Source organism: Aythya marila (genome assembly GCF_965140915.1).
Source record: "Aythya marila genome assembly, chromosome: 3".
Taxonomy (NCBI): domain Eukaryota; kingdom Metazoa; phylum Chordata; class Aves; order Anseriformes; family Anatidae; genus Aythya; species Aythya marila.
Genome location: NC_139044.1, coordinates 17,265,495 through 17,290,905, shown reverse-complemented (window position 1 = coordinate 17,290,905; position 25,411 = coordinate 17,265,495). Strand labels below are relative to the sequence as shown.

Sequence of the window (25,411 nt, the reverse complement as noted above, 5' to 3'; positions counted from 1 at the left end):
CCTTCACTTCTACCCATGTGGTAGGCTACCATCACGCTAGGCTTGCACTTGCAGAAATTAAGAAGTCCCCATTTGCCAGTCATTAGCACACGTTTATCACAGACACTGTGTATTCTGAGTGAAGGGAAAATGCTGAAAACCCCTAACTGCTGGCAATTTTTATTTTTTTTTTTTTAACATGGTTAGCACAGCTACTAGGAATAACCTGTGAGGAGGTAAATGGAAAATGATCTGCTACATGGTTTATCTGCTTGTCACAAGCCATGACGCACATGTAAGAGAGCGTAAGAAGATTACTTCAGTTGATGGATGTTGATAGGCTCAGGATCATACAACCTGAAATATTTCTTATGAGTTGTACGGATGTGTAGGTAACAAACCCAAGAATCTGTCAAACTGCAAACACTACAGCTAGCAGTTCTGACATGAAGATACTGGAAATACTGCAGTGAAATGCTGCACTCCATTCTCAGAAAACAATAGAGGGTGGAAAGAGGAAAGGATGGGGTCTGAGAGATGAGAGTAGCTTGGAAAAAAAACACAACTCTTTCCTAGAATGACTGAAAAAATGGGCTGTTTGACACAGAGGTGAGGTGAATAATGCTCCAGTAATACATGAAAAAAGAGAGGGGAGGAAAAAATGTGCATCACAGGCCAGAAAATATCTGACAGAAAACCGGTGCTTGCTCTGAGATGACGCCAAAGTGTGCTCATGCAGATGTTTGCAAGATTTGGTAATCACTGATGGTTAGCACAATTCTGGAAGAAGTCAGTCTGCCCTCTCCCATGCTCCTGCTTACAGAGAGAACTGTCACTGCCTGCAGCAAAGCATGACAGCCTCCCCTGGATTTTCTACATCACTGAATTTCACAGACCTGCCCAGTGACAAAAGGACATTTTTGAGCAAGGCCTTTGATTGGTTTTTGTTTGTTTGTTTGTTTTTATGAACTAGTTTATTATGAATTTTCTTCCAAAACATAAAAGGCATACAAGCTTCAATTTATACAGAGATAATTTTCTACATCAAAGGCTATGCTATTTACTGCACAGGTTCCAATTCATATGAAAGTACAATTACAGTTACAATGCCAAACAGTAAAGCTTTAAAACTGCATTTTCAGCTAAAGAATTGCTGTAAGCTCTTTCGCAGCAGCTCTGCAATTTCTAACTATCAGTCTTACTCATAAAATGACTCTGGGAGGCACACATACACAGAGCAAAACAGCTTGGGAAGAAAGAATTTCCTTGCATTGAGGAATGATATCTTAGAGTTGTTGCTTAATCTTTGCAAATCTGGCAGACATACATGTGAAATTAGTTGATTGAGGACTTCATGTGGCCACTTACACCTTCCTGTTTTCCAAACAATGTGGTTTCAGTTGACACATGCACAAAACAATCACCAGAAACAGGTCAGAGCTGGTCTGAGAGGTTGCACTGCTTATCAATGCTGGTCAGTGTACAAGCTCTGGCCCCACAAAACTCACAGAGACTTTGGTAGTGGTCCAGCATAACATTCTGGGAGTCAGAAATCTGTTAGATTATAAAAAGTGAGGATAGCTTTCATTAGAACAACAGATCTAGATCTTATTGTGATGTGATATGGGTCCTTTCTATGTACTGCATCTCTGTTAAACAGAATATGAAGCGGGCACGAACATGAAAACTGCTGAAGACCTGCTTCACTGTGGTTCCATTGGACCAAATAAAACCTCTGCAGACACTTCTGTTCTCAAGACCTGCATGCCTTACTCACTGTTTATGTGAAGAGGAAACAAACTTTGCATGTCAGAGTAGGAATCAGCTTATTTTATACATTCAGCCATACAGCCCTTAACCCTTAATTATGGACCCACATTTCACACCTGTGTTGATTTTCCTTTAAAAAACACAAATATAATGCCCTCTGAAATTAGTATTACTTTGATTTATATTTGAAGGAATGAATGACATCCAGGTATTAAAGACATATAGCAAGTGTCAAAAAGAGGTCAATTAAAATTTAATGTTAACAGAAATGATTGCCTGCAATAGTACGAACAATCTTCTAATGATGCTTTAAAACCTTAGCTCTGTCTGAACCCTTACTGTTTATTTAGTCCTGAGAAAATACTTAAAAGCCATGAGGCAAGCTTAAGAAAACATTCATAAACTACTTTTTTCCCTTGACTCTTTGACTACAATTACAGATATTATGTTAAGATAATATATGCAATTCAGTGAATCCAGACAGTATTGAATCAAACTCAAAGGTATAATTTTCAATCTCTTTGAAACATAATACTAGAGACGTGTGAACTTTCAACATAATTTGAAATGTTAGGAAAACTTTATGAAATACAACCAGGCCTGAAAACCTAAACTTAATTTCTGCTAACCTTCTTGACCATTCAGAGAAGGATCTTAAACCAGAACATCATGACCATTAAATAAACCCGAAGTGATTTTAATTAACCTTGTTAGAGGCATGCTTATAAAAGTCTTATTTAAATTTTTGATTATTTCTGTCATTTTTCAAAAACCCACAGGTTGTAAAGATTTCCCTTAATCCAAGTTCTGCCAAAAGTAACTCCATGTGTGTGACATCTACTCTGAGTTGCAAGCGCAAAAAAGGGATTTGATAAGAATTTAGGCAATGATCAAAGAGAGGTATGTAATGAAGACTTTAAAAAAAAAAATAAGTCATGAGCAGTCTTAATTTTGGTGTCTCGAGTTCATTTTCCATTTCTTTTTTATATCAAAACATGATGTGACTCTGTATTTCCAAAAATGCTCACCTATGTTCACTACTTCTACTACTTCCCAACTCTTCCTTGCCAAGCAAGGCTTCCAGCAATGAAAAACCTACCAGCAGGTCCTTATTTTTTTTAATAATCTCAAACTTCTCCCTTTGGCAGGCAGAGTAACCAATATGTGGTAAAGATCTGGAATTACTTACCCAAAGAAATGCAGCAGAAAGCTCTAATAATTTTTTACCAGGTGCTGATTCAGAATTTTCTTGCCAGTCTCTTTGATGGAGGTTAAGTAGATATATATTTTTTTAGCTCCCATAATCTCAGAAATTAGTTAGGAGTCACCTTAGCAGCATTTAATAATTTAATCAGGTAGTTGAAATAATGACCATAGAAGAGCGAGAAGAAGGCCAGAGGAATCTGTGTTCATTATAACTGGCAAAAATCAATTTGCATGGCTCAGAAATTTTTGCCACCTATGGAGAGCAAAAACCCTGACAGCCACCAGGGCTATGTTGTTACTGTATAGCTAGTGCTTCCTCTAGGAAGCAACTCCCTAGCTAAGACACAAGCAACATTTAACTGAAGGTTATTTTTTTCCCCAGTTCTTCATTTCCTATTCAGAAGGGTCACTAATAGTTATTTTTAGGTAATAACAGGTAATTCTATCTATGCATATTAAACAGTGTTCTTGTCAAATTATTACTATTTTTTCTAACATTCAAAAACCAGTTACATTTCTAATGATATTTCCCTCCCTTCCTCAGCCTATTTTGGGAGCAAAATAACGTGCTCAGACCTAAAGTTAAGACACTTCAAGCCTTAGAAATGGAAAAGAGTGTAAACACCCTGTCCTTAACAATCCTGTGGTGTTTTTTACTTTATTTTTATTTTTTCTTACTGCTGGTATCAGAAATTAGAATTGTACGAAAGGCACTCAAATAGTACAAATAATCAGTCAAACCAGAGCTGGATGATAATGCTAGGTGTCAATGCTATGTGCTATCTATACCTGGACAGATGACCACCTGGACATCTACCTTTTATATACAAAATAGTGTATATATAGGCAGGTCTGTAATACTTGAAAGTGTTTTAATGTAAAGTGACTACAGTTGGCTTGTCCATATAAATAAAATATTTCCACATAAATTGTCCATATCTGGCACACTTGCAAACAATTGAAAAACAAGTCTAAAATTAGTAAATAATAAATTAGTATTTTAAAATGCTAGCTGAACTGCATTCTCACACATACATTACTACCTAATACTCTACAGTTATAATGTTTGTAGCTTATAATGGCTATTGTTGTACCAAATAACTAGTGAATTCAGTGCTAGAGGGACATTATCATTTCACATAACATTTGCCTGCCTTAAACAGAAGTAGAGCTTAAAGCACTGGAAATTTGCATAGATCTCTCATGCAAGAGAGAATCTCTGCATCTCTTGTACAAGAGAAAAGTATTCTTATAAAAATAGAAAATGACTGTATAGCCATAAAAGCTCATTTCTGAGGTAAATATAGAATCTACTATTTTTTAAGTTGATAATATTTCAGGTTGAAATCATTCCTTTAACTTAAAATTTATTCCAGCCTAGAAATATTATTATGCAATAGGTTAATCTAGTGCTGAAAAGCTTTAAGTAAAACAAGTTTTTGAAATTTCATGTATGAAAATTTTTTTCATTACAGCAAATTGAGTAATAAACATTCAAAGTACATGAAAATGTCCACTGAATGTCAGATGGTCAAAAATATATTGACTATATCTGTGGTCAAACAGATATATAGTCCTTTACAGAGAGTGTCCAGTTGGACAAAATATCAAAGTATTTGCTGTGATTTTGGTGTATCTGCTCAGTAGGAATGTGGTAAAATGCAAGTCAACCCTACTTCTAAAAGCTAAAAATTCTAGCAAGGAAAAACCTACCAGCAGGTCCTTATTCTTTTTAATAATCTCAAACTTCTCTCTTTGGCAGGCAGAGTAACCAATATGTGGTAAAGACCTGAAATTACTTATCCCAGAAGAATGAACCTATAAATAAGTCACTTTATATCATGCTTATATCATGTTTATTTTCTTCAACCATGCATTCATATATACTATGAATATTCACTCATCTGTATTTGAATTGCTGCCCTATCAGTATTATTATAATGGTTACAGTTATGACCTAGAGACTGGCAGAAGTCTCATCAAAATGCCCATTTCCAGAACAACCCCCAGATGTTTCATTCTAACAAGCAATTGCACCTCTATACTCTGCTCCCTTGATATTGGGAATTGGATTCAGTCTCTAACACCAGATGAATACAGGGATGGAAGATTATTTCTAGGTAAAAAGCAAGTACCACACATTCTCTCACCCACTGAGCTGCCAAGCAACATAACTCATATTTCACACAGCTTCTCCAAACCACCATTGCATCAAAAAGCTAGCAGCACTGGGCATCTTCATGTTGCTCAGCATTCCCGCTGTCCATTGAATACACCAATGTGTGCTCTCTGCCCCCAAAAAGATTTTCCTTCTACTTTCAAGAGCGGGCAGTGTAGCACGTCTGCACGTTCAGACTGAACCCTGCAACCACCCTGTTGGGATTAAGGAAAGGTATAGACAATAAGGTCCTTGGGTTCTTTTTTGCTATTTTCCTGAGGTAGACTGCTAAACAAACTACACTATTTAAAAAATGCAAAAATATTGATCTTGTACAATACATATCTTCTGATGATATTAGCATCCCATATCAACTCTCTCAAATCTCTCCACGTTACAATCATTTAAGTATGGTTGCAAAGAAAAACCTTTTTTGTGTGATCAGTATACATAAAGCATCTCCGAAATCACTTCAAGCAGCCTTGTGAATATCAACTTCTACAACTGTGTTGAGAGTGGTTATCTTGAAGACAAAGAAGCGTGCACAAGCACAGAGCAGCATTACCTTCCCGTAGACATTCCACCACAAACGTGAATCCCGTAGTTCGCGGATGTAAGACGTACTCATATTTTCGAAGTCCGTTCTTTTCAGCAAAGTCATTACTGCGGGCTTTGGTACTTTCTGAAAGAGAGAATAAAAATTACCATTTTCTATTAGTGTGTATGTAGACCAAGACTTAAGGATCATTCTTGTATGACAGCAGTTCACACAGAACAGATGTAAAACAGCTTTTCAGACAGAGGTAGACTGCAAAGTGCTTCTGGTTAGATATGTATATTTTGGTATTATGAAGAGCAATGTGGATTGCAAGAAAAGCCTTTTTACCGTGTTATTACTTTTCAGAAAATACTTAGAAAATTTTTCATATTTTTGAAATGCAACCTGAAATCTAGAAATTAAAATTTAATAGATCTTCTTAGGCTTCAGTGCCTGTTTTAAAGTGAAATGTGTTAATGACTTCACCAACTGTTTTTTAAACTCAAAGACACAATGTACAGCAATATAGGTTTGACGTTGTGTATAGAAATACCTTGAGTTCAATGAAAACTTATTTTGGAAAGAAAACATTAAATGGAGGAAAACAGTTAATCGAACACATTCAAACAGTATTTTACTTCATTTTGAACTTGATACATGTTATTCATCACCCTGTGCTGCACACACATAACCCACTACAATTTTTTGACCTAGTGCCCAGTGCCACAACACATCCTTGTTCCTGTACGCACAACACGGGTTAGGATCTGGAAAACCACCTGGCTAAACCCCATGACACACGGATTTCAAAAACTCTGGCAAAAAGAATTCTCTCCAGAGTAAAACAAAAGTTTTTAAGAGCCAATTCTTACAACTGCTTACAGAGCCCACTAGGGCAGGAAGACATAGACACCAAAGTGCTTTTTATGAAGACAAGCGGAGAGGAAGCAATTTATGTTCTCATACAGAGACTCTTCAAAGCAGAAGTCAGCAGCCAAAAGGCCTCTGCTGGCTGCACTTACCCCTTCACCGCGGGTACTTCTGCACCTCATCTTGGACAGCAAGAGAAAGGACATATACAACATTCCCATGGCAACATGAAAAAATTCAACTTTCTCAACTAACTTCTTTAATAACTATTTAATAATATAGACTCCTACAGATGTTGTAAAAGATGAAATCCCAGCAACATCTGTGGAACAAAATCATTGCCTAAGCAATATATAATCTTTCTCCAGGAGAAAGAGCTCTAAGTACCCACAGTTAACCTCAACAGAGATGAAAAATAAACCAGTGGAAAAACATACCGTTGCTTAATAACTCAACAGAATTGATACTTATAGGTAAGCTCTTTTCCTTGCACTTATCATAATTTTTCCCTGTAAAGGAGCAATAGCACTTGTGGAAAAACCAGCAACAGCAGTATGATATGCCTTTTTCACAGTGATCCATCTTTCTTTTTACCCTAAAATACAAGAGCTCTTGGGTTTACCAGCAAGTGTGGGTCTCTCATAAAGGAGCAACTACCAATGAATAAATGCTATACCATAGTAGTATACTCAGGAATTTTTCCACTGTAACCTATCGTTAACTGTACAAGGTAACATGTTATATATATGCTTTTTATCCACATAGATTATCCATAATAAGATTTACTGCACAGTTCTCCTGACCATGTGATTTGGAGGAAAGGAAAACTACTGCACAGGAGGCAAGCAATTCAGTAAAGAGCATCCAAAGATTTAATTCTTGCCAAATTTCCAAAAAAGTACAAACACTTGAGAATATTACCTCTTTTAAAAGCACTGTTAAAATTACTGAATGTGAGATATTAAAATTATAGTTGGCTACATAAATTAATCTTTTCTTGGGCATATGCATCATGTCATTCATCATATGATCAGAGTACCTGTTTTTGTCTGCTAGACGACTACTACTTCATTCAATTTTGGAAACAGACTATGGTGAATCAGTGAAGGGAACTTGCCTTTAGGATCCCTGCTTCTTACGGCAAAACTTGAACAAGTAGTCATAATCAAGGCTTGGAGTGGCATAGGAGAGAGCAATCTGGTAACTATTAAATGTTCCACTGAAAAGCTGGATTCTACCTCTTAACCATAACTGTATCGTACTATTAGCCCAGCAACCTAAACTCTTTATGAAATTACACTGATGATGAGGAGTTTTCCTTTTAAAAGCAGACAAGTCAAAAGCTTCTTTCCAGATTCTGTGGTGATTCAAGTACATGCTTGAAATTAATTTATAGCAAAGTTTTTAAGCTAATGTGTTGTTTCTTTCAAAGGACTTCCAACTTCTTCAAATTGGAACATTTCCAATCTGCAAATCAGGTCACTCAAAGCTGTGAGATATAAGTCTATATGTCCACTCAGTAGAACTGTATTTCAAAGGGCAGGATAAAAACAAACTTCTTGGTGTTTGCAGAACAATCCTACTTGCACCACAGGAAAAAAAAATGAATAAAAGAAAAATAAACATGCAGCTTATTTTTCTAAACAAGAACTAATTTGCTCTTTAAAAAAGGTTTGGGACCTCCATTGCCCATTGTCTTCAAGCAATCATCTTCAAATATCCTTATTCACCTCCTTGCACTGGAAAAAATTCACTGTAAATATCCATAAACATCTTCCAAATTTCCTTTTATTATAATTCCTTTCTAAAAACATAAGCAGCCAGACAATGGTGTTCTAGCCAACACAATTCAGCTACTTATAGACAGCTACAAGTCTATGGGGCCTGATGACATCCATCCCAGGGTCCTGAGGGAACTGGCTGATGTAGCTGCCCAGCCTCTCTCCATTATATTTGAAAAGTCCTGGCAGTCAGGTGAAGTCCCCAGTGACTGGAAAAAGGGAAACATCACTCCTGTTTTTAAAAAGGGTAGAAAGGAAGACCCGGAGAATTACAGCAGTTTTGGAAGGTTGAAGCGTTTTTGATGCTATCCTGAAAGGACAGGATAGACTTTCACTATAGGAAAAAGCAAGCATAATACTCTTCCTCCCCATCCTGCCTTTCCTGGCACTTGGGAAAAACAAAACAAAACACCAGTATGTTATTCTGCTAATATTTATATACAAATGTACTGACTGCTATCTTATCTGATGCAAGCACCTTGATGCCTATTGCTGCTTGGTATCTGAGTGTGAGACACCAGTGCCTAAACGTTCTAGGGGGAATTCAGAGCAAGTCTGCTTAGTACAGGGTTCAACAAAAGGCCATAAGGTGGTTGTTCCACATTATATGAAATCTAGAGTTTAGAAAACTGATCCAAGAAATTAGAAATACATGTTATATCCTCCCCTCCTCTTCATATATAAAGAGAACTTACACAACAAACAACTCTTTAAAATCTCTTAATCAGCAGACCAGGCTACACTGTCAACGCTATAAAACTTGTGTGGATGCTTCAGCATTCTGCAGTCAAGACTGCAATATTTGTAGGCAAAAGACTAAAAAAAAAAAAAAAGAAAAAAAGAAGTGTAGGATGCCTTTACAAGTCTGATAATAAGAATACTTCCTTAAAAAGAGGAAATGTATGTTCTGTGTTTTGCTTCTAACCACTTCTAATGCAAAATGCATAAAGCAGCTCTTGAAGCAGGGACTGGAACTGAGCTTGATTTAGGTGTCTCTAATCCCAAAAGGTCACTCACATCCATTGGCTAAGGGTAATATTCTCTCTTGATACCTCACTCAGAAAAAAAAAAAAAAAAAAGAGTGAGCATTGCTTTCTAGAAACAAATATTTCATTTTTTCCTCTGTAATTAAGCCAAAGTAAATCTACCTCCTAACTTTTTACTCATCATTGCTATTAGGCTCATTTTGTATTTTAACTCCTTGGTTCCATTTTCTCCTATAAAAAGGAGGACTAAGAAGAATGATTTATTTCTATGGACAAACTTCATTTATGGGTTTCAAAAGTAATACAAATTCTAAAGGCAAGAAGTGTCCAGCAAGATTTCAAATGCTAATGCATACAGTGTAACTAGGGGTGTCTGCTACCTCCATCTAACAGCTACAATTGTGCCACAATCCTTTAGCTTTATTGACAAAACAGGCCAAACATTCAATGTTAATGCCATGAGGAATTCCTTCTTTTCAAAAGTCACATGCAAATCCTGTATGTGTCAGATATGACCCTTATTAGAACAACTACATACACGTGGATGTAAAACCTTCCCTACACTGTTGCCTGGTCCTATTATTTAGGTTAACAATTATGTCACTTGGTAACTTTTTAAACCTGCATACTATGCAGTAATTTCTGTGACTCTTAAATTAAATGAATACTTAGCTCAGATTTTATACGGGTACTCCTACAAAAATACGTGCTGAAACAAGGATGCATTCAAGCACTTGTATTGTGTTGATACACTGCAAGAAAAGCATTATCATTTGAAGCCCACTGAAGTCATCTGTTTCCTGCATGTTTACTGCAGTCATATTTTTCAGTTTAAAATGACTTTTTCAGCCTGCAGTGCACTTGTCAACTTACACAGAACAAGAATTTAAGGGTTATAGCCACAACCTCTTTTTTTTTTTTTTTTTTTTTTTTTTTTGCTTCTATGCTGCCTTTGATCACAAATGTAATATCACTTGATTATATTTTTTCCCTATTTATCTAAAACATTATGTTGGTAAATCCCATTAATTGCATTATTGCTTGAAGTTATTGGAAAAGTTCCTATGTCAGCAATTTCATAAAAGCACCATACCTCTGAATTTCATTTGAAGTGTACAGGACAAAGAAATTATGCCTAATACATTTCTTTCATCTTCAAGTTATAAATCTTTAGGAAGTTAAAACTGATTTTTAACCCCCTGAAAACCAGAGGAGAAAAAGTGAACAAAATCGTAACATTTTTAAACCAAATTGTATCAGATTATATTTTTAATTTATGATCTAGTTTTGAATTAAAACAAGAATTTCTAGAATTTTACTTTGAAAGATGCCAAAACACAGTAACAAGCTTCATTTGTGTTAGTTTAAAGAATATTGGGATCTACTGCTCCAAGACCTATACCCAACAAAAAGATAAGTCTATGCTTCCTGTGAAACATGTAAGCAGTACTAATTCACCTTGAAAAAGCTCACATGCTTTTACATATTCATCTTTATCCAGACTGATGTATTTTGCTGGATGTCACCCAAAAGAGTGATGAATTTCCCTCATCATTCTACTGGAATGCCAACTTGGACAACTTTAATATAACTACTTCTAATCAACTTTCAACTATTTTTTTCCTTTTTTTTTTTCCCCTACTACTAGTGACCTGAAATTTGAATATTATGTACTATGTTCTCCTTTAATCTGACTTGTGATAAAAGCATGCATATACTCTTATGATTTCAAGTACTCTCAAATGATGGTACCAGGCAGTGAAAAAATAAATGCATAGTCCAGAAATCTCTCTAAGAAAAAAAAAAAATCCCCATTTATCTATTATCAGAGGTTTATATAGAGAGCTTAATAGCTCTATTGGCTCACAGTTACTATTTTAAGAAAAAGTTAAGCAATTGTTCTTATCTGTGGTATTTTCAAACTATTACATGTTAAATCAAACCAGTGCTTTTGAACGATATTTTTTGCATTAGTAAGGTACTTGAACTTTAATAGAAAAGAGAAAATCCAACTGCAGGTCTGTGTTACCTTCTAGACAGAATACTGTTTCATATCACAACTGCCTAAGTTTGGGCTTTATCAAGACTTTCAACTTCTTTTCAATTTATTTTTTTTCCAGCTGTTCTTTAAAGCAAAAAGGTCTGTGCAATCCTGCTTTGTCCACCTGTCCCTCTTAACTTTTGAAGTTACTGACACCTGCCAACATAGTTTGACAGAGACAAGAGTTTCATAGATAATTAAGCTCCACTGAAGATTTTAGAAAAAATAATAGCAGAACAAAATGGGAACCCCCAATAATAGAGATCTTAATGATGTGAAAAGCTCGCATAAACTCCACAGGTATTTAGGCTTTCACACAGCATGCGGCTGTCTGTCAGTTAACACGTGTATTGGTAAGGATGAGCCACAGCACATTATGCCTTGTGCTGAGACAGCAGCAGGAGAGATTTGTGGGAATGTCACATGGAAGGAAACATGAAAAAAATGAAGAATTGGTGTGAACAAGAGACCATCTAGGGGTGCAGACATACACAATGAGGCTTTAACAGGCCAAGAGCAATATAGCCACTTTTAAATGTTACTGCTTTGTAAATAATTAATACATAGAGTCTTCTAAGGAACACCTAGAAAAACAAAAGAGTGAGCAAAATGGTTATATTTTAACTTTCCGGAAGCATTATACTTATAGTTGCTTATTTTCTTCATAGCTTCAGAAAGTTTAGCTTCTTTTTTAGCAGTTACGATGAAATACCTTTGATGAATTTAGCTTTAAGCTTGAAGTATTCCAGAATGAAAAGATGACCAACCTATCAGAAATAACTATCTAGTCATTACCTCAAAGCCTATAAATACATGTACAGTCTTCAAATACATTGTTCAGGGTTTGTGATATTACTACTTTTTAAATTTACATAGCATCTTCCAATGCAAAGTACCTCACCAACCTGAGGTCAGGCAGTGGCCCATGTGTAAGCAGTCATAATTCTGATTCCCTTGAAATCTTTCACTCTCAAATACCAGAAAACATTATACAATTTATCATCAAGAGGAGTAGATCTATCATTGTCATGTGGCCTCTGAAAGGATAAAAAATTATAGTAGCATAGAGCTGCACAGCAATTCTCCTTTTCAGTGAAGTACATGTGGAACATTGTTTTCAATTTTAAACACCAGAAGAATTTTGTTATCAGAAGTCATTAGCAGAAAACATTCCCTCCATTTCTGAAAAACGTTCCCTATGATACTGAGCATCCACTCAGCACAAACTTTTATTTCTCATTTTAAAAGACAGAACATGAGGCTGCAACAGATGCTAACACGTCAATAATATAACAGCTCTCTGAAAATCATTGTTCAAAAGATTACACAAATTACATTAAGACATTCGTTTATTCACATATTGCACAAACATTGGTTGGATTAGGTTGCAAAGGGATTTTTGTATAGTCTTGTATATTTTAAAATATATGAGCTGATGTTTCCTGTGAAGACCATTACATAGGGATAGCTATTTACTTTGAAAAAAAGGGGAGTGCATGCATGCGTGTCCCTATACATCTTATTATGCACAATGTTTTTAATCTTTTTTTTTTCCTACTACTTTGTAAATTACTACAAAGTGTCTTCTAAGAAACACCAAGAAATACCACAGAGTACCAAAGTGATGTTTATTACTGACAGGAACCTAGCATTGTAAACAGTGGACAGTTTACAACATCAGAGGCCAGCAGAGCTGCCCAAAAAAAAAAAAAAAAAAACAAAAAAACAGCACCCTACCATCCCAGCCCATCACTCTGTCCTGCAGTGCATCTTCCCTGTACTGCCCATACACTTGTACTTATACAGCAACTCCATGAACTGGGGGAAACCATCACCACCAGCCAGCAGTAGTAGTAGCAGTTGTCACCAGTCATTCTAATCGTAATTGATTCTCTAAAGACGATGCTTATCAAATACTGTTGCAGGAATGAAGAACCACAGAACATTCATAAAATGCTTTCCTTTATTGACATTTGAGTCTTCTTCAGCACTGGTGAGCAGCTTGCTACTGATGCTGCACGACAGACCTACGTTAATGCAGGTATTTTACTAAGTATTAAGCAAATATTGTGGGATTAAACTCATTAAATTTACTACTGTAATAATGTTAACATTTGTTTTAGGTCTATTTTTTATTTTTATTTAGAGTCAAACACAGACAGCTTACATGGCCTAATGAACAAGCATCTCCTTTTTCTCCTCTTAAAACACTGAGCAAGAAATCTAATAGAATCATCAATTCTCATCTTCAATCACCCTTCCATTGGTCTAAAACAATTTGTGCTATTCACCCAAATCATACGGAAAATAGGAATGGAAAAGTGATTTATTCCAGGTCTTGAAACCTATTTTTGCCAATACAATGTACAGATAGAACCAACCCACACAAAGCTATTTCAATCACAAGATGCTTTTGAAACACTACAGTTATTTTAGGAAGACTGGCTAGCCCTCTCAATGGGACTATGATTGTGCCTATCAGATATACCAGCACATGATGATTAATAACAACAATTTCTACTGTCTATAAAAACCCACTATTGCTCCTGCAATATTGAAATAGTGACTTTTTTGAACTGTTACCAGAAACAAAAGGGTATCTCCATGACTGACCACTCAACAAGAAGACAACAAATGTAGCATACCTGTGAGATCAGTTCCTTCTGGAAAGATAAGGAGCTGTAGTGGTTCATTAATGTCACAGAAATAATCCAGCATTTTTTCAAAGTGACTCTTATCATCTTCCCATTTCCTCTGAATGAAAATAAAGGCAGCAACCTGCATTGCCCAGCCTGAAATTTAAAAATAATTTTTAGTAACATTTTATTCCAATACTCCCACAGTATCTGTAATTACAAAATATTTTACAAATTGCATTAGATACATTTTATTTTCCGCCCACCTGTCTTCGTCTCTGAATAAAGGCATTTAGGTACTGTGTAACAGGAGTTTTAAATAGGAAACAAAAAACACATAATCTAAATATATAAATTAATTAAAATTTAAATGGCTACAGTTTTGAAAAACTTAAGTTACCAGAATTAGAAAAGCTTTCTAGAGAGCAAGAGTAGTGATGTCACAAAATTTTTAAAACCATGACCCTCAACGTAACATCCAACACTGATTTCGCAATGGAAGAAATGCCCTAATGCCCCTTTGGGCAAACACTTGAGTGATGCACTACAGGATAAAGTAAAGCGGCATTATATAGAGAAAGTATAGCCCTTAGACTTACATGTTAATCACGAGTGTTCTGCAAATAATAGTTATTCTTTCATTGGCTTTATTATATATACCTTCTTATAATTTTCATAATTAATGAGAGAAAATGCAAAGTTGTTTATCACAATTGATTATATTAAAATGTGACATATTCATTGTATTAATATACAAGAGAACTGATAAGATTTACAGCTTTATATCAAAATGACAGCATAATGTATTTCAATAAATGGAACTGCATTCCAACAACTTATTGTCCTTTTTGCAGTGAGGGGTCCAAGACACAGTACACAGACACTGGTCTTGGCAGCGCAGAGTACTAAGGGACAGTCACTTCCCTGGTCCTGCTGGCCACGACATTTCTGATGCAAGCCAGCATGCCACTGGCCTTCTTGGCCACCTGGGCACACTGCTGGCTCATGTTCAGCTGGCTGTCAAACAATGCCCCAGGTCTTCTTCTGCAGGGCAACTTTGCAGCTACTCACTGTACTTAGCTAGCTTATATTTCATCAAAAAAAACTGCAAAAAGATATTCTACAATGAAACAAAGCCATCAGTTTCCTATTCACTCCTTTGCTTACCACAATTCTCAAAGCCTGTTTTTCCTTTGATGATGATTACATAACATTTTTGCAGTTTATTTCAGCTCCTCTTTACATGAATTCATTTCTATTCTGTTCTTACAAGGAGCATATGCTAGAAAAAAAACTTATTAAAGTCACCAATTTTAAAATCAACTTCATAAGTATTCAGCCAGGATAATATATTAACCAGGATGTATAATCTCTTCTATATTGGACAGGATCATTAATTGTACTATTAAAGATTTGTAACCTGTATTGTGGGATCGATACTTCTTATTTTTAAATCAGCTAAGGAGATGAAACCCACATAACTACCATGCCTTCTGCAATCTGCACCTAATGATTCTCAGATCCTGAGATAAGGAATGATATACAGACAACTGAATACTGGAAATGGGCATGAGAATTAAGAAAGAATATGCTCAGAATATAGTCTCAGCAAATTCGTACACCATGTTTGTTAAAAACCCTTGTACACAACATAAAATTTTGACCACAAAATCTTATGTGCATCTATGCATATACCATGTGCCCGGTGCCAAGAAGTACCTGTACAGCCATATCAGAAGAGGTTACACATATTTAAACAAATCATTTGCAGGGAAAAAAAAAAAAAAAAAAAAAAGGTCAATTTTAAAGTAACTGAAATATAATTTACATAATTTAAATACGCTCTATTCTGGCATTTAACCACCTTCTACTTGCTACTGTATCTTTTATTACAACGGAGCAAAACCAGTATTTTAAATTGAACAAAACAGGGCTTCATTTTCCTCCTTGTAAGTATGTTATATGAAAGAGGACACTTTCTCACAGCAATTTTTGCCAAATACCAAATGGTGCCAAAACATGCAGTTACTCTAGAGGGTACCAAATCTAAAATTAAATTCATAAAAATGGACACAGCGAGGGGGAAAAAAACCCTCTAAGCAGGAACAGAAATGCCTTGTAGCATTTACAACTCCAAGGACATAGCAGGCTCCATGGGACAGAGTGGAAAAACACGTTAGGAAAGTTCTGTGGTCGTTCTGGTATTTTCCGCTCGTTCTTACCTCAAAACATAGATTTTTGTATGTTTTATGTACCCTAGTCATTATCCATAAATTAATGTATGTAAAAACTGTACTGTGCTAAACCATTTTATTGTCTGGTATCACACATCAGACCCAAGTTCTTCAGTCCTCAAATTCTCATTGCCGCAGAGAATGTAAGTGGAAGGAAGGGAAACAAGCAGCAAAATAAGTGATATTTTGGGAAGCCTGCTGATATTCTCCCAGGTCAGCAGCTCCTGAGGAAGCATGATTTTAGTCCACAACAGCAAAGAAGCACAGAAAAAAACTCCCTGCCAGATTCCACCCTCTCCCTGCCTCTCTGCAGGCAGCCCAAGGCTTTGAATTTGATGGAAGCTTGCATAATGAACTCCTTCCAGTGATCCTTCTTTGACCATCAAATTTACATGAACATCAAATATACAAAACACCTCTGGCTACTGAGAAATCAGCTGCTGGCATGACTCTTACTTGCCCAAATGCCCTTCAAGAAGAAGATATATGCAGCAGTATCCCATTCTTATCCTTAGTGGTGGTATATACAAGCTAAAAAGAATTTAATGCAGGCAGTAATGTCATGAAAGGAGGGTTGGTGAGGATGAGAAAGGAGTTGGGAGGCATCCAGTCTTAAAAACAGTAACAACAACAAAAAACAGGTTTGATTTTATAACATAACATCCTTTTTTTTTTTTTTTTTTTAATTTTTTTTACCCTCCCTATCTCTAAGTGTGTACCTAATTAGATAAAACATCCCTCATTGCTCCAATAAGAACAGATTATCTAAGAGTCAGATGACCAATAGTAAAGGATAGAGGCTTTCCTCCCCAGCTCCTCCAGCACAGCCCACTGAGCTAAACTATTTTACCATCTATGAAACTGCAATAACCTTTCACAGTTATTCAGCTTCAAAGCCTCCAACAGAGCATGACGTGAATGTGAATTCCTGCCTTCAATCAAAAACCTGGTCCATACATCAGCAGTGGAGACGCCTACTGTTTGCATGGCTCACTGTTGCATCAGATTCAAGGGAGACAGGAAACCCAGCACAAGCTTGCAAACACGTGCCTTAAGCCTTTGAGTAGAGTGAAAACAGGCTTCTGCTTTGATTTTCTCACCACAGCCTGTCTGCACTGTGCTGCTGGAAGAACAACACATAACAAAACTTGAGACATGTCTGGGGAGACATGTCTGGAGACAGGGGATCCAAGTGGGAAGGCACAGAAGAACAAGAAGAATTCAATAAAGCAACAAGAAAAAATGAAAGTTTTTCCTAACAAGGAAGATTTACAAATAAGCAGAAGGAAGTACCTGCTCATATGCAGCCTGCAGAGAAAGGTGCTGCCCAGTTAATTACTGTTTCGTTTAGGGCAACATATTGTCCAACAAAAGTAATTACATTTTGATTGTTTGCACAGTGTTTTTTGATCATCTAAACTCTGCTGGGCAATAGGAATTTTCCTGGCACAGGCAGCATTTACTTGACAAGGTAAAAAAATATTCTCTTTTTATTTGCAAATTTTCTGAGAAATCTTTGATTAGGAAAACATAGCAGAGAAACAGTGAAGATAAAAAAAAATACAGCTAGCAATGCAGTTCTATTTCTTTGCTAAAATTATTTTCTTGTAAGAATTTCACACATTTCTGATAGAATTTCCACACATTTTTGGTAACTAACATTGCTTGGAAAAGTAGAAGCACTTCAGATTTACAAAATGGTTAGCGGTGCAGAAACTTACTAGGTAGAGTACCCAGCCACACTGACCTTTAAATCATTTTTTAGAGCTGAAAAAAAAATAAAAAATGCAGCTTCAAATCACATGTAATACATACATAATGATATCTATGCCACGCTTCAGTAAGGCTTTATCAGCACCGAACTCTACACAAAAATATAACACCTACACAGCAAGGAAAGCCTGCTTTGAACTAGAGAAATACAATGTAGGTAAGAATTTCCTTCATTCCTTCAGAACAGGACTGGGAGGGTTTCTTGCCTGGGGTGTATCAGAAGGGGTGTGCGTTAGTAGGTCGAGAGAGGTTCTCCTCCCCCTGTACTCTGCCCTGGTGAGACCACGTCTGGAATATTGCGTCCAGTTCTGGGCCCCTCAGCTCAAGGAGGACAGGGAACTGCTCGAGAGAGCCCAGCACAGAGCTACGAGGATGATTAAGGGAGGGGAGCATCTCCCTTATGAGGAAAGGTTGAAGGAGCTGGGTCTCTTTAGCTTGGAGAATAGGAAACTGAGGGGTGACATTTATTAAGGTTGATAAAAATGTAAAGGGCAAATGTCAGGAAGATGGAGCCAGGCTCTTCTCAGTGACACCCAATGACAGGACAAGGGGCAATGGGTGCAAGCTGGAACACAGGAGGTTCCGCTTAAGTAGGAGACAAAACTTTTTTGTGGTGATGGTGACAGAGCACTGGAACAGGCTGCCTAGGGGGGTTGTGGAGTCTCCTTCTCTGGAGACATTCATACCCCACCTGGATGCATTCCTGTGTGACATTATCCAGGCGTTCCTGCTCCAGCAGGGGATTGGACTAGAAGATCTTTCAAGGTCCCTTCCAATCCCTACTATCCTGTGATTCTGTGATATAAATTGTATGTGTCTATTATTGTAGAGAAGTCCTATCTTGTCAGCTATGCAGGAAACTGCCAATGATATTAGAAATTCTCCTTGAAAACTGACACTGTAGAATATATGTCATTAGCTGATGATGATGTCATGCAACAAGCTGCAGCAGCAGCCACAAGCAGAACAGTGGTCTCCTGCAGCTCCAACTTGGGCAAGTTGTACCAAAATACTGCAAGAAAGTTTCTGAAAATGAGACTACTGAAATGTAATACTGCTTTATGAACACTTGACTGCACACAATCTATCAAGCCAAAACTACACTTTCAGGAAGAAAGGACCATCCATTTTTCTGGGCTTCTTTCTTTCTTTTTTTTTTTTTTTTTTTTTTTAAGGTTCACGTTTAATCGAATTTTTTGATACAGTGGAATGCAAAGAATTAATAACTTAAGAACCAGATAAGTGACTCAATGATTCTCCTTGAAACATTTTCTCCTTCAATTTTAAGTAACCAGAAATAATTGCCTACTTGTTGTACAGACTCATTAAATACGATGCCTGTACACTCTTCACCCACAAAGGGGGTGACAAGGACTCTGGACCTATTTTTGTTCCAAGCTTTGCCCTTCACCTGTCATATATACCACTTCAATCAGTATAATCTTATAATCTTTTGTAGACCTAATTTTTACACCACAGCTGGGATAGGAGTTATGATAACAAAAGGTGCAACACTTAATACTCTTTTTAGAGACACAGAAATGAAAGACAGGGTTGCATTATAAACCTTGTATTACATACAATTTTAAATGAAATGCTTGCAAAAAAAAACACATTAGAAAGGACTGAAAAATGGGCTGAAAGCAACACAGCAATTTCATCTAATATATTTCTCAAACTCAAAGTAAGGTTACCATTAGGTAAAGATTTATTAGAGTTACATTTAGCTGACATATCGATACTTCCATAATTCTCTATTTCTGAGTATATATAACTAATTCATGTAAATATATAAAAGATGGAATTGGAAGAAATTATTCAGTTGTGTCATTTCCAGAAATATTATACCTTAACGACAAACACCTAAAGTATAAATTATAGCTGCAGTGAAACTGCACTGAAACTGTCCAGCTGATTTTCAAGTTACATTCTGGCCTTCAAAAGCTTATAAAATGAGCAAAACATTTCTGTAAAAAACACAGGACACGGTTTAACAAACAACAAAATCTGACAAACACCTACAAAAGGTCTGTCACATAACACAGAAATGCCATTAGAGGTAAGTGGGAGAAATTCTAATCTCACTGATTGCATTAAGAGGTTTGTCTGTTATGAACACTTATCTGTATTATTACCCCACCAATATGTACTAACTATGAATTGAAAAAAATCAGTTTCTAAACAACTCTTGGTGCATTTTCAGGAACCAGATTTTGCCAAGCATATGTAACATCCCAGACTCTGGAGCTAACCTTCCAATTTTATTATAGACATTCTAATACTAAGCATGCACACATATAAATGTTTTGTTACACAAAAAATAGGGGATACTTTTGAAGAGATTAATCTATTAATCTTCCAGACTATAATCCTGGATTCCACCTTCCAACATTTCTTTAAAAAGTTGCAAAGGAAGCAGATTCCAGTATTTCAGAACATCTCTGGTGTATTATGAAAACATTTATCTAAATATATATGTAATGTTAAAAGAGATATCTTTGTCTCACGTAAAATTGAACATTATGCTTGAATGTCAGGAAAAATGGGAAGTATGTTCCCTAGTTGCAGCTCTTACTTAGAGGACTACAGACCTAGTGAGTGAATGTAATAAAAGCACAACGGTGTCAGAGTTCCTCCTTATGGGATCCTGCCAAAATGATCTGTTCAGATAAATGGCCTGACAAAAGGGAACCATAAATAAGCTTACTCTTACAACATCATAAATGTGATGCATATCCTAGCCCAAGCTAGTTTTTATAAAAAGGCAAATAAATCAGAGACAAATAAAATGCAAAGAGATGCTTTTATTTCAGGTAAGTCTATTTATGCAACAGTGTTTGGTCTATTTAAAATGGTTTCTCTGAATATGTGCAACTCAGATCTGTCCCCAACTTACATCATAGATTATTTCATATCCTGTACAGCATATTTTGGGCAACTGAGTTTGATTTAGAACTACAGCTATTAAAATGAAACCTCAACTTTGCAGTTGCCTACAGTGTTTTTCCTTTATTTTTTTTTTCTAATCTTCTCAATAGTATAGATTGGATAATGAAGAAAAGAATGATAAAAGCATGTGCAATATGCGGTGAAATGACTCAAAAACCAAGGTCTTGAAAAGTAATTTGAAAAGAAGCATATAATACATATCTTTCACAATTTTTAAAAATGCTTTCAGTATGTAGCAATTTTTTAAAAAGAAAGGCTCAAGCATGCAGTTCATGTGTCCTCTGGGAGATATGTGATTTAATCGCTCAATACACCACATATTATTTTAAACAATATATTTTTTTAAATACTAAAATAGAATTTAAACTTAACTGAGTACAAACAGTGGTGGGTGAAGGAATTTTTAAACACATTTTACTTCCCAGGTAAAGAGTTTAGTGACCTACCAAATCCCGGAATGCTTTTCAGACTGGATTTGAGACAGATTTTTTCGAGTCTGAGGTAGCTGTATCGCAGCAGGCAGTTCCACAGGAACATCCAGTCCATTCGGGTGCGATGGTTCATGATAATGACACTCCTTTCTCCAGGAACAAACCCATCACCAGTGACAACCACCTTGGCACCAAACACCATCTCCAGCAAGGCCTAGAAATGATATCTGAATATTATGACTTCACTCCCCAAAGAAAAGCATCAGCTCATTAGTAATAAAAATTAATTTCAATGACATCATTTCATTTATTCATACACTTTATCACTGGTAAACAGATTTCTGTTTTCTAATAAAAAAGACAGCTTTTCCACAACTACAGTCAGCTGTGTAATGAAAGAGGAAAGAATAATAAAATAGCACACATTAAAAAGCATTCTTTTATGATCCATGTCCACTATTAAGTTACTTTTCCCTGTTTTTCCCAGAATGTAGGAATAAAAGTATGGGAACCAGTATGAATCATAACTTGGTAGATAAAGTCTAAGTAGAGAACAGCTGCACAAATAATCTACTGCTCAACACTGTCAGGTCTGAAAAAGTATTTGAAGCTGCCTTGCTTTCTTCTTGGATCCAAATGGTCAATGTGTTTGTGCTAGACTTCCAACTGTAAAAATGGCTAGAATCCATCTACAGAAAGAATAGCTGAGAGAGCAAAAAAAAATAAATAAGCCTGAATATAGCACAGTGATGTACATCTAAATCTGTACAAATGTACAGTGCTGCCTTGAAGCCTGGGCCTCTACCCCACAGTTTAAAAAAGCAGTTTAAAAAACAGACCAGTGAACACACTGATCTAAGAAGTGCCATTCCAAAGCATAAAATAAGCCTCAAAACTTGGGAGGATGCAAACAAGAGGTATACACTCCCAAGAAATGGAGACAGACAACAGATATTACTTATAGGTATGACTTATGGAACAGGATATCTATTTCTGAGCACTAATACAGCACTTTACATCAGGGGAAAAAAATATCTGAAAAGGCGTAGAGGAACAGATGACAAAGAGATGGATCCCATTCATACTTTCCTCAGGAACAATTCAGAGAAAAGCTTTGTTATTGATTTCCAGACTCGCAGCTACGAAGTTGATGCAATGTGGAAGACTTCATTTCTATGGGAAGTTGTTTTTGACCTGAAATTGTCTAATACAACTACAAGTACTAAATTCTAAAAGGATTAAGCATGAGAACAGCGAAGGTCAGGAACAATGTACCAGATAGTAAATTATTTTCATAATTAGAGAGTTGGAGCACAGTTGAAAGCAGGAGTTTATATGAAGACTCATTTAGGAATCTTAGCAATTTAAAAGAACCCTTGTGCTTTCTAGTGCTTCACCTACCCTTTTCTGATTAGCATCTGACATTAGATAGAGGTAACATTAAAAGGCTTTTTCAAGAGTACAACCGTCATGTGGTGTTAATTTATACATACATTAAACTGTAGGAGAGCAGGAACACAGACAATCTGCAACATGGACTGAGCTAAAGCCTAAGCCTTCACAGCTAGCAAGAAAGTTGAGGCCTGATTAACAAAACCACAATAAAGTTGAATTTTTGTTTTAATCAAATGTGTTAGTAAACAAAATAAATAGTAGGACTTAGAAGAGTTGTCCAGAACTTGGCTCAAACTGCAACTTACCACTGGAAGTGTGAGCCAGGTGGCCACAACACAGTCAGTGATCCTGCGGTACCAGGCAGGCGAGATAAACATCAAAGGTAGAAAAGGACCGAGCATGAAAATACTTCCAAAAAAGCTTCCCAAGAACAGTGCAACTGCGAAGTATATTCCTTTCCATGACACCATGGCTCTGAAAAACAAAGTTGGCATTATGTTAGAAAAATAAGCCAATTAATAACTCTTCAGACCCACAACTTCAATTTCAGGTAGTATTCCTCCTTTTTTTTCACGTCTAGCAACACACAACAAGAACAGTGAAGGCTACCTTGTACTACCTTATAACATGTACTACCTCAGAAGCAGCAGTACTAAAACAACTCCATAAACACAGTAATGTGTAAGGTGCATTGGGATATTAAAGAGGTCATATAAGGACCAGCTACATCATAATTTCCTCCTCTTATAGCAATATGCAATTCCATACCGACATCTTCAGAAAGCTATTTTAAAATGCAAAGGTACAGAAGAGTTGTATAACAGAACACCTATATTGAACTTTTCATGTATTATCATAGAATGGCTTGGGTTGGAAGGGGCCCTAAAAATCATCCAGTTCTGACCCTCCTACCATGGGCAGGGACACCTCCCACCAGACCAGATTGCCCAAAGCCCCATCCAGCCTGGTTTTAAGCACATCCAGGGATGGGGCATCCACAGCTTCTCTGGGCAACCTGTGCCAGTGACTCACCAACCTCTGTGTAAAGAATTGCTTCCTAATATCTAATCTAAATCTTCCCTCTTTTAGTTTAAAAACATTACTCCTTCAGCAAACTTGCTGAGGGCACACTAAATCTGTACTTCAGCTGTCCTTATCGGTGATTTTCCAAGAAGCTGATAGCCCTTGGTTTGCAAGTAAGTAGTGAAAACTTGATATAATTCAGTGTCTGTGCTAACAGCTAGACTGCCTTATTATAAATTGAAATGTATAATGCATAGAGCTGCTTAACACATTCTGGTAGGACGCTTAGCAATCCTCCTAGCTTTTGTAATTGTTCCAGGATTTCATAATTTAGCAACTACTACCAGCAATGACAAAGCAAATGCGGAAATATCAGCTCTCCAAATTAGGGCCTAAAAATAGACTGTTTTCAACTATTTAGGACTCAGCCAATTGCTTATAAAAAGAAAGGTTAAGTAGAAGTCACTTTTCAGTCACTTTACTGAATTCCTTTTTTGACAGGCTATTTTAGAAATTACAAGAGCTCAGATGGACAGGACTTCAGAAGAAAAACAGGAAGCTAGTGTTTTTAATTTAAAATGAGCAATGGAAAAGTAATCCATTAAGCCTTGTGTACTGTAACATACATGATTTATCTCAAGTGTATTTTGTGCCACGTCCATAGCAATAATGTTTGCACAGCAAAGTATTCAAAAGTCAAGAAATAGTAATCCCAGTGTTCCTAGCACGTGAACATGCATCTCCTACATGATGCTGACAAGTAACAGGAAAGCAGCAGCATTTGGGGATACTTCTAGGTTTAAACAATTTCATAAACTGTACATTTTTGGAGGATGGCTGAGAGCAGAGGCCATATAAAGTTTTCAATGTAAGAGTGATACAAGCTGTATTTAGCCTGACTTCTGCAGCATAGCAAAAAAGTAATACTAAATACAAACCATTCACTGATAGCTGGCTGCATCAGAAGAAAAATTTAAGAGAATAATGTTGGAATTTAAAAAAAAATCCACATTGTTTACATTTCAAAGCGCACAGTCCACTCTTTCCTGCAGAAAGCAGGATCTAAAGAACCAGCTGGACACATTTGCATGCACTAAATACGATTCATTTTAACATATCAAAGGATCCCTGAAGAGCACTACACTGGACACTGTTCCACATGTGTTCCTGTATGTGGTACTGCAAACCTGTGTGGGAAAGTCTGACATAAATGTCACAGAGGATAGAAGAAACCCAGAGAATGACAGAAATAACAAAAAGGGCAAAGAAAAGCTCTAACTGCAGCAGGACTAGAAGAAAAGACCTCTTCCTAACGTACCAAGATCAGAGCCCTGCAAAAGGGAGTAGAGAGGATTAAAATTCAATGGGATTAATCTAACTAGACGTGCATTTTCTGAGGAACAAACAGGAAAACAACTGGAAATGGCTTTACAACCCACTGCCAGATCAGGAACAGGAGTTTGACCAACTTCAGCCAGCCAAGCTGTCCCTCTTGGAGCCTGCTCAGAGCCACTGGTCATGGTGGAGGACATGAGGATGTCTGTCAAGCACCCTGGCCCCAAAACACTGCTGAACAACATGGAAGTGCATGTGCCAGGTGGAAATACTGGAGTACTGCACACAGATAACCACAGTGTTAAT

General features: G+C 36.6%; 1 protein-coding gene across 4 annotated transcripts in view; it reads right to left on the bottom strand.

Annotated features, from left to right (window-relative positions):
- The window catches only part of LCLAT1 (lysocardiolipin acyltransferase 1), a 91,524-nt gene that overhangs the window by 38,873 nt on the left and 27,240 nt on the right, over positions 1-25,411 (bottom strand). For all 4 annotated transcript variants that reach the window (XM_082756394.1, XM_082756397.1, XM_082756396.1 and 1 more), the window contains exons 3-6: positions 23,053-23,221; positions 21,368-21,566; positions 13,975-14,121; positions 5,679-5,795 (exon numbers count right to left, since the gene is read on the bottom strand). In XM_082756394.1, coding sequence (XP_082612520.1) covers positions 5,679-5,795; positions 13,975-14,121; positions 21,368-21,566; positions 23,053-23,221 — 632 coding nt within the window. The remainder of the gene's footprint in view (positions 1-5,678; positions 5,796-13,974; positions 14,122-21,367; positions 21,567-23,052; positions 23,222-25,411) is intronic.